General features: G+C 53.5%; 1 protein-coding gene across 1 annotated transcript; it reads right to left on the reverse strand.

Annotated features, from left to right (window-relative positions):
• Positions 1-1,047: 1,047 nt before the first annotated feature.
• LOC135326958 (olfactory receptor 14A16-like) lies at positions 1,048-2,160 on the reverse strand (the record flags this gene model as incomplete). The annotated part of the gene is made up of 1 exon (XM_064504598.1): positions 1,048-2,160. A coding segment is annotated over exon 1 (1,113 nt), but the record flags the coding sequence as incomplete, so codon positions are not given.
• Between the last annotated feature and the right edge of the window lie 11,832 nt (positions 2,161-13,992).

Below are 13,992 nucleotides of genomic sequence, written 5' to 3' on the forward strand. Positions count from 1 at the left end.
ACTGAGCCCAGCAGGAACGAGCTGGCCGCACAGCAAAACTTGCCCATAAACCTGGGGTGTGCAGCCAGGGCTGCAAATGGCCTCCACTCTCCTGCGCCTGGCATGTCTTGATTCCCCTCCACGAGACCTGGCTCTGCCCCACAAACCCACCGGTGTGTGTCCTCACCCCAGGGAGTGCATCAGTGCTGGCCTGCCTGGCCACTCCTGGAGCCTCCCCTGTGCTCCCCGCAGGGCCCCGAGCTGGCGGTGCTGCTCTGCAGAGCGAGCGGGCTGTGGTGCCCCAGGGCCAGGGGGTGACTCTGCACTGGCCATGGTGGTTGGGGCGAGAAGCAGACCCAGCTGGACATGCACCATTGCACCTGACAACCCCCTACCAAGGGGTCTGTGGCTGTGGATGATGCTCTGAACAATCACAGGACATTTCAAATGGCTCAGGCTGTGTTCAGGTGTGTCCCTAGATGCAGCCCATTGAAGGTGACATGAACCACTCTCCAGGCTCTCTTCCCTCTGCCTGAAGGGCCCCCACTGTGGGCATCTGTCACCAGCCCTGTCATAGGGCAGACAGTCCCAGGCAGATACCGCTTGACCATTCAGCACCTCCAGGAGCACTGGGCACCCACAAGTGAGAGCTGAATGCAGCCCTCATTCCCTAACACAGCACCCGAAAGAGCTCACTGCCTTGAGTCCATGGAGGGAGCCACAGAAAAACAGCAGTCCCCTCCAGGATGAAAGTCCTTGAGCTCATTCTTGTCCCCAGCTTTGGAAGAAGAGCCCAACCTTCAAGCACAGCACTGAGGAAATCCCCTTTTATTAGAGACAGGCCAGCTGTGATAGACACAGTCATGAACACATTTACAGAAGGCCTCTGGGTCAGGCAGACTAGGGGGGTTTCTGCTGCTGGAGTAATGAGATGAATTCAAACACGTCTGTACAAACATGATGATCACAGAGAGAATGCCCAAAGCACAAGAGCTGTCTGAGATAAATTCAAGGCACTTACAAAGAGGGATGGGCAGCTTACTGCTGCTGAACTGGTACCAGTTGAATCAGTTTTTTCAGTGCCTCCTTGAGCTCCTTGTTTCTCATGCTGTAGATGAGGGGGTTCACTGCTGGAGGCACCACCGAGTACAGAACAGCCACCACCAGATCCAGGGTTGGGGAGGAGACAGAGGGGGGCTTCAGGTAGGCAAACACTGCAGTGCTGAGAAACAGGGAGACCACGGCCAGGTGCGGAAGGCACATGGAAAAGGCTTTGTGCCGGCCCTGCTCAGAGGGGATCCTCAGGACAGATGCAAAGATCTGCACGTAGGACACCACAATGAAAATGAAACACCCCAAAGCTAAACAAATACCAGTCACAATAAGCCCAACTTCTCTGAGGTAGGCGTCTGAGCAGGAGAGCTTGAGGATCTGGGGGACCTCACAGAAGAACTGGTCCACAACATTGCCTTGGCAGAGTGGTACAGAAAATGTGTTAGCAGTGTTCAGGGCAGCATTGAGAAAACCACTGCCCCAGGCAACTGCTGCCATTTGGACACAAGCTCTGCTGCCCATGTGGGTCCCATAGTGCAGGGGTCTGCAGATGGCCACAAAGCGGTCATAGGCCATGACTGTGAGGAGAGAATACTCTGCTGACATAAAGAAGACAAGGAAAAAGTCTTGGACAGCACATCCTGCGTAAGAAATGCTCCTGGTGTCCCACAGGGAATTGGCCATGGATTTGGGGACAGTGGTGGAGATGGAGCCAAGGTCAAGGAGGGAGAGGTTGAGGAGGAAGAAGTACATGGGGGTGTGGAGGCGGTGGTCGCAGGCTATGGCTGTGATGATGAGGCCGTTGCCCAGGAGGGCAGCCAGGTAGATGCCCAGGAAGAGCAAGAAGTGCAAGAGCTGCAGCTCCCGCATGTCTGCAAACCCCAGGAGGAGGAACTCAATGAAGAAGCTGCTGTTGGACATTTGCTTCCTCTGGGCTTTGGAGGACTGTGCAGGGAGGAACATATACTGACAAGTTAGGCCTGACTTGGAACAAAACCCACAGCATTTCTCACAGCAACTCCCCACATTTCCTTTCTCCTTGCCAGGAGGACCTTCCTTCACCTCCTTTACTTGTGCTTTTGTCTGTGCTTTCAGAGTCTGCCATGGGGAACAGGGTCCTCTGTCCATGGGCTCCAGAGGAGTCAGCCCTGCTTGTTACACACACACTCAGAATCAAAACGGGATGGTCAGTCATCGTGCAGTGACAAAGTGTCCTTGCAGTGCTGTCAGTGGGAGTAGGTGAGACTCCTGAACCCCTGGTTGGCTCAGTTCTAATCCAGTTGGCTGGGGACCCATGTGACCACCCAGCACATGCATAATTCATTGCTGTTGACACACCTTAACCTCAGAGTATGTGACAATTACTGCAGGAACACTTTGTATGGACTATGTACAAATGTCTTAGCTATGCACACTCTGATCACTGTTGCAGCAAGGACACTTCAGGGCACTCCACCCAGGATGCTTATCTACACATTTCCGCATACAAAATGGACTAGACACAGCAGGATTTGCCACGGGGGAATTTCTACAACCTTCAGCAATTCCCGCCTGCAGGGCTGCCATAACTCTCAGTCAAATACTTAATTGCCTAGGTCCAGTCAATCACCTAGTTTCAAGGTGGTCTGTTGCCTCATGACAACCTGTTCTCTCATCTGTGCAGACAACTGGCCAGGGAATTCTTGGACCAGGCAAGGAGCTAATGACAAAATTGCTCGGGGTGTGCAGACAAGCGTAGCCCTGGTACCCAGCCAAACCACAAGTATGACTCAACAACAAAACCAAGTTTTCATATCTGAAACTCATCTGTAACTTCAGTCCCTTAGCTCTCACCATGTGCTCTGCCACACTGGGTGCATGGAGATAGCAAACAGCAACACGTATTTGGGGGTGGGGTGGGGGGGCAGTTTCTGGGGATGGATGCCCTGAGCTGAGTGAGGGGGATTTCAAGCAGTGACCCCGTGGGAATACTCTCCAAGTCCTGCAGGGACAAATGACATTAGCATCCAGCCCATCAGCCTCTGGAAGAGAAGAACCCTGGGAGGAATTCGTCTCCTCCTCTTTCACCCTTCTGAACAGAGGTGTCTGTATCCAAACCAGTCACCCCCAGCTCCCACTCAGTGCAAGGGAGGAAAATAGGCACATGAAGGCAGGGGTTACAGGACCATTGCAGAGGTCCCCGTTCCACTAAGATAGATCCTCTCCTCACATCACTTTACCACCTGCACCACATCTGCAGCCACAATAGGGGCTGGCGGGGCAGGGGGTACAGGCAAGCTCTGTGTCCACATCCTCTCTCCGATTAAGCCTACTCATAGTATGGAAGGGGTCTGCAACCTCTTCACAACCCATTCTCCAGAAGACAGACTGTAGCAGAGGGGCAGTTTCTCACCACACATGGGGCACATCTATCGAAGGGATAGAAATCCTTGGCTTTTTCCATTCCGAGAGAATCCTGAGCGGCAAAAGTGTTTCAGTTTGTGCATTGCCCAAAAGAGGATGTCTCCTTAGGGAGACTTGGTGCATTCCCCAGCCCTACAGACTGCATGGCCCAAAGACCCACAGGCTAGGAGGGGTCTTGCACCCCTCGCTCCCATGCAAACACATCCACATGGGCATGCAGGAAAGCCTGCATCTTACCCAGCTGTGCACATCCCCCTGCAGAGGAGGTTTTGCTCTCAGCCACTCTGTCAGGCAGTGGTAAAATGGGCACTTACAGGAGAGACGCACATCTGCTCTCCTGGAGGCTGGACTGCAAAGGAGGTGTCTCCTGCCCTGGATCCTGTAGCCTGGAGGGCAGAGGCTCTGCTGGGTGGCAGAGGAGACACAGGGGCTGGCTCAGGGGAAGGCACCTGCATTGCAGAAGCTGTCAGGGAATTGCCCACATCCACCCTCCCACAGCCTTTCCTGTGAGAAGTTTCCTCTCTTTCATGCATCATCCCGCTGCTGCCTGCCACTGTCCCAGGGGCAGATGCCTTCAGGTTTGCAGGTGCTAAGGAGCAGGTAACCCTGAGGAGGCTAATGAACATTGTGTTGGTGCTGCTCATCGGCAGAGGGGTGGCTGGAGGGATTTGCTGAGGTTCCTTGCAGACCTTTCGATCTCGCCATGTAACAGTTTAGGAGTCACAGTTTCTTGTCTAAACTAAACAACTCTGTCTCCAAACCTGTCAAAAGGAGGAATGCTTAAGCACAGACTGAGGAAGGAAAGCTCTGCCCTTTGCAGGTGTGACCAGCATATACCTTCCTCTTGAAAAGTCCCCTTCAGAAAATGTCCTCGGGGTGAGCTGGAGCTGAGAGCAGCCCTGAGCCATGCAGCACCCCCTCAACAGGAGAACAAACCTGCCCTGATGCAGGTTACTCCTTCCACCCACAGCTTCTCCCTGCAGCACCATCATGGGGTGCTCCCTGGGCAGGCTGAGTGCTGGCCCTTGCAGGCAGCAGAGTCACTGCCCCGGGCACAGAGCACCCTCGGGTGCAGGGACACTGCTCTGAAATGCAGCATTGGGCAGACCTGGGTGCCCTCCCTGGCTTCACACCCCTGCACCACCCCCTGAAGAAGGTAGCTGTGATGCCCTGTCAATCTGACGGTGTGGCTGGGAATCTCTGCTCTAAAGCACCACCTGCTCCAAACAGGAGAAGCTGGCAGAGCTGCCCTGACAGACCCTATCAGCTGTGGAAGGTGCCAGCTGCAGAAGAACCCTCCAGGAACCACAGCGGCATTGCCCACAGCCAGAGACTTACTGTGTCAAGGGCAGTGAAGATTTCTCCTCACAGTGAACTCTCAGCTGTCCTCCTGTTCCTGACTGTTGTTCATCTCATCCTGGCCCCTGCAGGCAGTGCCCTGAGTCTTGCTGCTCCTTTAAGAGGAGCTGCGTCAGGACAGAGCTGTGTCCCTTCAGCGCCTGCCAGGTTGCCATGGGCTCCTGCAGTCCCAAGAGCCAGGCCTGCAAGGACGTGACTTTCTCCGTGCCCTGTGCACCTTCAAGAAGTTCCCGGGGCTTCAGGGCTGGCATCTCCTCAAAGACCACATGGTCACCCCTGGAAAATGTCCATTCAAGTAGACTAAAATAATCACCGATGGTCCCTCCCTAAACAGTGGAGAGAGACTGAGGTCAGCATTTTGGTTTGTCTCATCACAAGATGGTTATCTGGGAGAGGTGGAAATGTCCCACTCTGGAAGGGCCTGCTCCCATCTCATGGGAAGACAGGACACCTAGGCAGGGACAAGAAGGGAGTTCATTTATTCATGCCTTAGCAATTGGTGTAGAGGAGTCAAGCTAGGCATTAAATACTGATTCGGAAGCTCCTGGAATGCAGCAGGATTCAGTTCCCTCTCATGCCCTCCACAGACTCACAGGAGGTGGGATTCCCCTTGCCCAGGTTTTGGGGTGCATAGTGTGACTGTCTGCTTCTTGTCTAAGCTCCCATTGTAATCAGTGGAGATGGAGGGTGGGAGTCAGTTGTTCACACACAAATAGCTTCTGACATTGGAAGTGTCAGAGGTGGTCCAAGACATGTACCAGTGTCTCCTTGCTCTGATGTAACAGCTCTGAAACTCACATCTTCCTGGGGCATCAGCTGCCAGGTGATGAATCTCCTGGGCCATTTGAAATGACACTAGCTGCCTACTGCAAGAGCTCGGCTCACCCTGAAGCTGAGACCTATGCAGATCCTGATGTTGCAAGCAGCTGATGTAATTCAGTGCAGACACTTGGGTTAATGCAATGACAACAGGCCTGCAGGGCCATGCCCCATGCACGGGGTGCCCAGTACAAGCACCACGTTTCTGGCAGATACAGCTCAGGACCTACAGGAAAATCATGCCCTCTGGAGTGGCAGCTGGACAAATGCCCCAGGGCATCTCGAGTCTCCTACCTCTTCCCAAGCAAGGCATTCCCACCACTGCCTTTAGGCAAAGTCTGTCATGTCTACATCCAAGCATGCTGCAAAGATGGAAGGCGCATCGCACCAAGGTCTCCACACATGCGCCTACACTCTCAAATCCATCTAGTTCTCCTCTCCCTAAAGCTCTTCTCACCCCTCCCAGTGATCTGAACAGGGACCATACTAATGATGCAGCTACAGCATGGCTAGATTGCAGGCTGTTCAGGCCCAAGGACCTTCACAATGGCACCTTGTCCTTCCTGGACATCTGGTAACTTCTATCACAGGCCCCAAGGTGCTGCAAAGTCACCTTGGGTACAAAACACTTCTGGCACAGCTGCATGGCCCAGCTCTGTTTCTCTCTGGCCTTGGGTACTGCAGGGTTTGCTCTCTTAGTGAGTGCCTCATATCAACATTCTATTGCCATCTGCTCTCTACGCCAACAGGTCTCTGTGCTGAACTTTGGCCTTTGCCTACATGGCGTCCTTCACTCTTGGGAACAGGTTTCACAGCAACAACGCTGCACTCAGCCCTGGTGCCACAGCTGAGGTTCTGCAGCCCAAATATACACAAATGCACAAAGCCTGGCCCACAAAACAAGAGGAAGGGGAGATGCACAAGCTGTTGCAGAACTACAAAAGCAACCTTAGGCAACCTGAGGCAGTCTGTGGATCACAGACCCTAGCTCCTATGGGGAGACTTTAATCTCCCTGGCACTCCCTGGGAGGGCAATGCAGCAGGGTAGAAAGAGTACAGAGGATTCTGGAGGGTGTGGAGGACAACTTCCGAGCACAGCCAAGCCAGGCAGGTCACCAAGGGTGACACTGTCCTGGACCTGGAACCTGCAAACAAGGAAGAACTGACCAGAGATGGGATAATCAGTGTCAGCCTTGCCTGCAGTGGCCACGAGGTAGTGGAGCTCCTGCTCCTGAGGGGAGTGAGGAAGAAGAGGAGCAGAGTCCAACTCTGGATGTCAGAGGAGCAGACTTGGGCCTACTGGGGAGGCTGGTGGAGGAAGCCCATGGGAGGCCGCTCTGAAGGGCAAAGGAGCTCAGGAAAGCTGCAGGTCTTTAAGGCAGCATCCTCCAAGCTTGAGAATGGCCCATACTGATACCCAGGAGAACAAGCAGACGTCTCAGGAGACAGGCTGGCTAAATGCACAACTGAACAACAGTACAAAAAGGCAGCACACAGGAATGGGCAGCAGGGAGAGGCTGCAAAGGAGGAATTCAGAAATATTGTCCAGGGAAGTGGGGAAGTGGTTAGGAAAGCCACAGCCCCTCTAGCACTGGTGGTTGCAAGGGATGTCACGGGTATGAAGATGATCTGCTATTTCTTCACGAAAAGTAAAACCTTAAAAACAATGTGGGTGCATGGCTGAATGCAGCAAAGAATCTGGTAAGAGCAGATGCAGGTAGGTGTGGGGAACTCAATCCCTTGGATCCAGCCTCCACCAGGAAGTTCTCCCAGGCCATTGTGCCTATACTAAGGACTCCCAAGGAGAAAAACAACCTGCAGTAAAGGACGGTTGAGTCAGGAATTATTTGCAAGAGTCAAATCTATGGGATTGCATGGGCTGCAGCCAAGGATGCTGAGAGAGCTGACCTTTATCTAGCAAGGCCTCTCTCTATCGTCTTGAAAAGCTGTGGAGGCTCAGGAAGTTCCCAATGCCTGCGGAAAGGCAAATATTGCATCCATCTTCAGAAAAGGCCAAAAGGACACTGTGGGGAACTACAGGCTGTTCAGCTTCACTTTGATCAGGAGAATGTCATGGAGCAAGTTATCTCTGGCCCCATTTCTGGGAAAATGAAGGAGAAGAAGGTGACAGGGAACAGTCAGCATAGATTTACTGAGGGTAAATCATGCCTCACCAACCTGATGGCCTTCTACGTTAAAAGAACTGTATTTGTGGATGAACAGAGAACAGTGAACGTCAGTTACCTTGACTTTAGGAAGGCTTTGGCTCTTTCTCCCACAGCTTACTTGAACACCAATTAGGACTTTATGCTCTGAATAGGTAGACAACCAACTGGCCAAATAACTGGTTGGATGATGAGGCTCAGAGGGTGGTGGTGAATGGGTAGTAGTCTTCCTGGAGGCCAGAAGGGAAATGGAGCACCACAGGGTCTCCATTGGGGCCTTTCCTACTTACTACCTTTATGAATGACCTGGAGGGGCAACTTTCATCACATTTGTAGATGACCTCAAACTGTGTGGGGCCAGTCTTATGCTTGAGGGCTGCCTTTGAGAGCGATCTAGGCAGGCAGGAGGAAAGGGCTGTCAGGAATCTCATGACATTCAGCAAGGACAAATGCCAGGCTCCTGCACCTGGGACAGACCAACCCCCTGCAGAGAGACAGGCTGGGGACTGAGTGGCCATGCAGCAGCTCTGCTGAGATGGACATGAGGATTTTGGCATACAGAAGGCAAAATGTGAGACAGCAGTGTGCCTGGGCAGCAAAGAAGGCCAACAGCATCCTGCGCTGTATGAATAGGAGCATGGCCAGGAGGTCAAGGGAAGCACTTATCCCCTTCTTCTCGGCACTTGTTAGGCAACATGTACAATACTGCATCCAGGTTTTGGCCCCCCAGTACAGGCCCCCCCCCCCCCCCCCCATTCAAAGAGGTCCTCAGGAAGACGAAGACAGGCTCTGCATAATGGTGCATGGCAGAAGGCTGAGAGACAACAGCCATAGGTTGAAACCAGAGAGGAACAGGCTGGAGAGAAGGAAAAGTTTTTCCACTGAGAGGATGCTCAAGCATTGGAAGATGTTGCCAGAGACGCTGTGCTGTCTCCATCCCTGGAGGTTCTCAAGACTGGATCAAGGCCTCAGCAACCTGGCCTGACCCCAAAGGTGACCCTGCAGTGAGCACAATGTTCGGCTAGTGGCCTCCTGAGGTGCTGTCCAGCCTGGAAGACTCTGTGATTCCTTCCCCTCTGGGTCGATTCTTGTCAGTGTTAGGGAAAGCACCCAGTTCTCATGACCATGGAAGTAAGTCAGACACAAGCATGACCACATCAACTGGCTTTCTTGTCCTGCTCCAGTCAGAGATGTGCAGAGGCGGGGCTGCTTCACAGATATCCCTGAACAGCCCTGATCACTCCTGTACTTCACCTTTTATTGCGTTTCCATCTCCTTTACTCCTTCCAAGTTCTACCCTCTTACCAGCCTCATAACCTCCCGTACAAACTGCCCACCTCCCTTTACCCTCTCCCCGCAGACCCTCATTGTGTTTGCTTTGTACCCTCACTAGGCATTCCTGGGATGGTTGCCGTGGTAATTCCTACCTAGGTCAGCAATTCCATTGAACCAGTACCTCCTTCCAGTACTTGAAGTGTCCTGCAATCCCTTCTGCTATTGTCTTCTTAGGGGGATCACAACTCAAGGTGAGCCATCTGCACCACACATTAACAGCTGCTGCACTGAGCTTCAGTCTGGGGGACCTTGAGAAACTTGGGGATTCAGCCAACAGAAACCTCATGACATTTTACAAAGAGAAGGGGCAAGTCCTGCACATGGGGAGGAATAACCCCATGTATCAGGGTGGTTTGGGATGTGAGCAGCTGAGGAATGGCCTGAGGAGAAGGCCTGGCTATTGTGAGGGATGCTGTAGGAGCCAGTGGTGCATGCTCACTGCGAATAAGGCCAGATGTCAACAGGGCTGCATTAGGAGGAGCATGGCTTCCCAGACAACAGCAGTTATTATCCCCCTCGACTCAGCACTAGTGTGTCCCATTTCCAGGCTCCCCAGAGCCTTTCCTGGTAGTGGGAAGCAGCATGGGAAGGGGAAACAACCTCAAACCTGCAGCTTGGGAAGTTCAGATGGGACATCAGCATAAAAAGTATTACCTGAAGGGGGGTGCTGTGGTGCAACAGGTCCCCCAGAGGGAGTCTGTGATCATCTCATGGCTTTGTGTTCCAAGGAACAGCCAAAGAGGATGAGAGAGAACAAGGAGGGGAGAGAGAACCCAGGGTGAGAGCAAGGTGGGGAAGCAGGCTGGGTGTCTACAGTCTGCAGGGACACAGGAGCTGGTGTGGGACAGTGTAGGTCAGCCTGTGGTGGAGATGGCCAAAGGGGGATGGTAAGGCTGAAGGGCCCTCACAGAACTGGGGTCTTTGTCCTTTGGCTGTTGTCTCTGCCACCAAGGCCTACCAGGAGACACTGGGGCCTCATTGTCCCCTTGTCACACCAGGGACCCCAGGAGATGTCCCGTCATTGTCCTGCACTCAGCATTGCACACTCCCACCCGCACACTGCCCCAGGAGGAGCCCCGGGCAATGCATGAGGGAAAGCATCTCCCTTCCCAGGGTCTCAGAGTCCATTCTTGGACGTTTTGCTCTATAGAACAAAGGAAGGGTTTGCTTGGCATCAGAGCCAGCTGAGCATTTCCTTTGCCTGCCTGTAATCAGTGATTACAATTTTCTCCTCTAATCAGTCCCCAGTGAGTCTTTGCTGGTAATGGCCCTCAGAGGGATCTATTAACGCTCTACAAAAGTTTGGGATTTGCTTCTGACTTTGCAGTGAACATTTTGCTCCATCTCCTTGCAATAGCTGAGGTTCATGGACTCAGCACCAAATACACCTTGGGGCTCATTACAATGCAAAAGGCCATGGTGAACAACATTTCTCCCTATAATTTTCTTCAAGTAATATATAGATAATTGGTTTCAGCAGTGTAGCTGATAGGTGGTGACTTCAGTTAGAACATAATATAAATACATTTCTGCTATAAATACAAATCTGCATGATTAGTATTATTATTCAGCTTTCTGAATAAGTGACAGCAACATTCTCCAAATGATATAGATCCAGAGTGTCTCCTAATGAAATGTGGACACGCAGGAAAAGCAGTGTCCCAGAGGTCAGACACTGCATGGACAATCTTCCTCCCCATCTCCCCAACCCTGCCACTTCCCTCATCAGCCACCTGGGACTTGCATCACTCCTGCTAAAGTCAAACCTTTTTCCACTGAAGTCTGCAACTGAATGTTACAGCTCATATGCCCCAGTTCCCACCTGCTTTCCTTAGAGAACGAGCTGCAAACAGACACAGAAGAATTTTTCTTAATTGCAAGCCAGGAAAAAAAAAAGGCATGATACAGTTCCTTAAAGATAATTACACTCCTCAACTGCATGCTAACTCCAAACTGCCTCCAATGAGGTCCACAAGGGATAGATGAACTAGAAATCTTCTGGATGGATAGGAAATGCTAGATAGAAACAGAATAAGGACTTGAGCAAAGGAACAAACTACTGAAAGACGGAGCAAGCTTTAAACTCCCCAAAGTGCAGAACAGTAGCACACTATGGGAATGAACAAGGAGTAATGGAAGGAGTTGCAATGTTACAATGTCCAGAGAGTGTGCTGTAAAGGGGATGTTAGAAATTACCAATTTAATCAGGACATGTGGAAACAAAAGAGAGAGCCATACAGCTCCTGGGGGTCCTGCACCATGCTGGGGGCTGTGCTGCTCTTGGGCATCTTGGGCCAGGTTGTGTTTCTGTATAAAAGTCTGGAAAACACTCTACACAACCCCTAGAGAAGAGGGGTTTTCCTGGGCACTCAGAGCAACCCAGGCAGGACTCAGGCATGTCAAGGGAAACCCATCCCACCCACACCAAACCCACTGCTCTCAATCCTGGGACCTTCCTGGGCCCTTGGACAAGGAGCAGGAGGAGGCGTGGGAGCATGGCCACATCCCAGACGAGCCTCTCTCAGGTCTTCAGCTCCACAACATGTCCCAGCTTCAAGTGAGCTCTCTAAAGCAACACTGCCCATGGCCCTGGTGCATAGAGAAGACTTTGGGCAGACACCCAGGAGACAGGGCAGAGAAAGGGCAGAGACCTCAGGGTGCACAGCTGGGCTCACAGCATCACAGAGAGGGTGCCACAGGCTGGAGAAGCAATGCAAAGAAGTAAATGAGTCCTTCCTTTGGCAGTGACTTGGAAAGCCCCATCTCTGACAGTATTCAAGGGGGATGGAGACTCCCTTCTGCAAGAGTCACCCCAGGACTGTGCTGAGACTAGGAAGAGCAGGAAGGCTGGTTGTAGGGATGTTCCCAAGCTTCAGCAGCTGCAGATCTGGGAGATGGTCACCTCACAAACTTCTGAATGATCCAAAATGCAGGTCCTGAGGCACTGCACCACCTTACAGGCTGTGCACTGGAGCCTGCACAGCAGCACTGCAGTGTGTGGGCATGTCCTGAGATGACCAGGGTCAAAAATGTGGAAGATCCAGGGTGCCAGGGCTGTAAAGCCCCATAGGGGAGCCTGGGTGGAGGCTGGGTATGTCCTGGGTGCCAGAGGCTTTAGCAACCCCCAGGAGTCAGAGGAGAAATGGCTTTCCCTAGGCTCAGCCAGAAGGAAAGCTGGGCAAAAGGCATGGGAAATGGGAAAACTTCTCCAGATTTGCTCCCTGGACTGGCCCTGCAGATGATGGGTGTTAAGGGCACATTGGCTCTTCTCTGGTGTATCATCTTCATCTTAAGCACTGCAGATGGAGAAACCTTGCTGAGAACTCTTAAAATGAAAGAGCCTGCTTTGGTGCTTAAATATGGTTCTTGGGTTGTCCTGTCCCATATTGTCCTACATCCTACTTCTACAAAAAGAGTGACCCACAACAGAAACCGGTTTTGAGGCTCACCAAAGCATCTAAGCCCATGGCAATGCTTTGTGCTGTTTCATCCCACATGACTTTGATCCTGGCTTTGAAAAATGCCAAACCTTAACCCAGCCCTGAAGCCCTGGCTTCCTGCACAGGTCTGCCCAGGGCAGAGACCTGTCAGGGCAGGGGTGCAGAAGTGACTTCTCCAGTGCCCCATTTTAGGTATTTCACAGCCTTTGGCACCATCTGGAGACATTCCTAACAGATTTATCAGCAAGTTGTAGAAAATAATGGGGGTGAAGAGAGGTGACTGCTTTCCAGGACATGAGGGGAAATCTGACTGCTCTCTCGCTGGCTGTGCCATCTCCATGGCAGTGACCTCCTGAGCCCCGAGGTGACACGAGCTGAGGTCACAGTGGGATGTGCTGCATCACAGGGAGGTCTCCCCGGTGCCACAGCAGCACCCTCACTTCCCTGCGAGGCCTGCTGGACACTGCTGGGCACCTCTGTTGCACTCCCCACTGCTGCCCTTTGGAGCCACTCTGTGGCAAGGAGAGGGGATGGGAGCCCCGCTGGAGCCCCTCACTGACAAGCAGAGGAGCAGGGGCACGTTGGAGAGGAGTTTTGGGTGACAAGACGGCAAGAGTGTCCTTTCTCCTTGGCTGGTGAGGTGAGCCAAGGGCAAGGGGGCAAGTGAGATGCAGGAGTACATGATGGACACCATCAGCCCAGACCCCAGTTCCTTGTTCCCAGCGCTCCTGCGGCTCTGCACTGAGGGTAAAGGCTTTGGGAGCTCCTTCCTGAGGGGTCGCACAGACTGTGAACTGCCATAAGGGCTGTGGATCCCGGGCCGTGGGGGGTGGCTGGACAAGGTGGGGGCTGCCGTGACAGCCCTGTTGTAGAGTCCCGATGGGGACGAAGGAGTGAGAGGGCCCTGCCCGTCCTGGCACCAGCACCGACCCAGGGTACAGGGCAGCCAGGAGCCTCACGGGACCCCTGTGGCAGAGCCCAGACCCTGCGGGGCAGCAGCCGGGCCCCGGGGCCCCACACTGCCCGGGCACACGGCGCCCAACTGCCCCCAGGCCCCCCCGTGCCCCACTGCACCCCGCGCTGCCACCCACAACATGGCACCCCACCGCGAGGGGGGAGGGGGGAGAGCGGAGGGGAGGGGCAGAGCTGGCTGCCTGGGCAGGAGGCTGCAATGGTTCCCCGGCAACGCCCCAGTGCTGCCTCCTATTGGCGGATGTGAGGAGGAAGGTGGGGTGGGTTTGACTGATAGCTCTGTCAGCCAATGGGAGGCCCCATGTGTGAAAACCCAGCCCTGGAAGGGAGGCGGGACAAAAGTTACAGCGAGGGGCCGGGTGAGAGCGGGTGCGAGCGGGGCTGGCAGGGCTGCGGGCACGTCCCGATGGCAGCGGGTGCCCTCCCGCCGGGGCGGGGGCAGCGGTGCTGCCCCAGGGCTGCTTTCC

This window comes from Dromaius novaehollandiae, unplaced genomic scaffold (assembly GCF_036370855.1).
Source record: "Dromaius novaehollandiae isolate bDroNov1 unplaced genomic scaffold, bDroNov1.hap1 HAP1_SCAFFOLD_41, whole genome shotgun sequence".
NCBI classification, from domain to species: Eukaryota; Metazoa; Chordata; class Aves; order Casuariiformes; family Dromaiidae; genus Dromaius; species Dromaius novaehollandiae.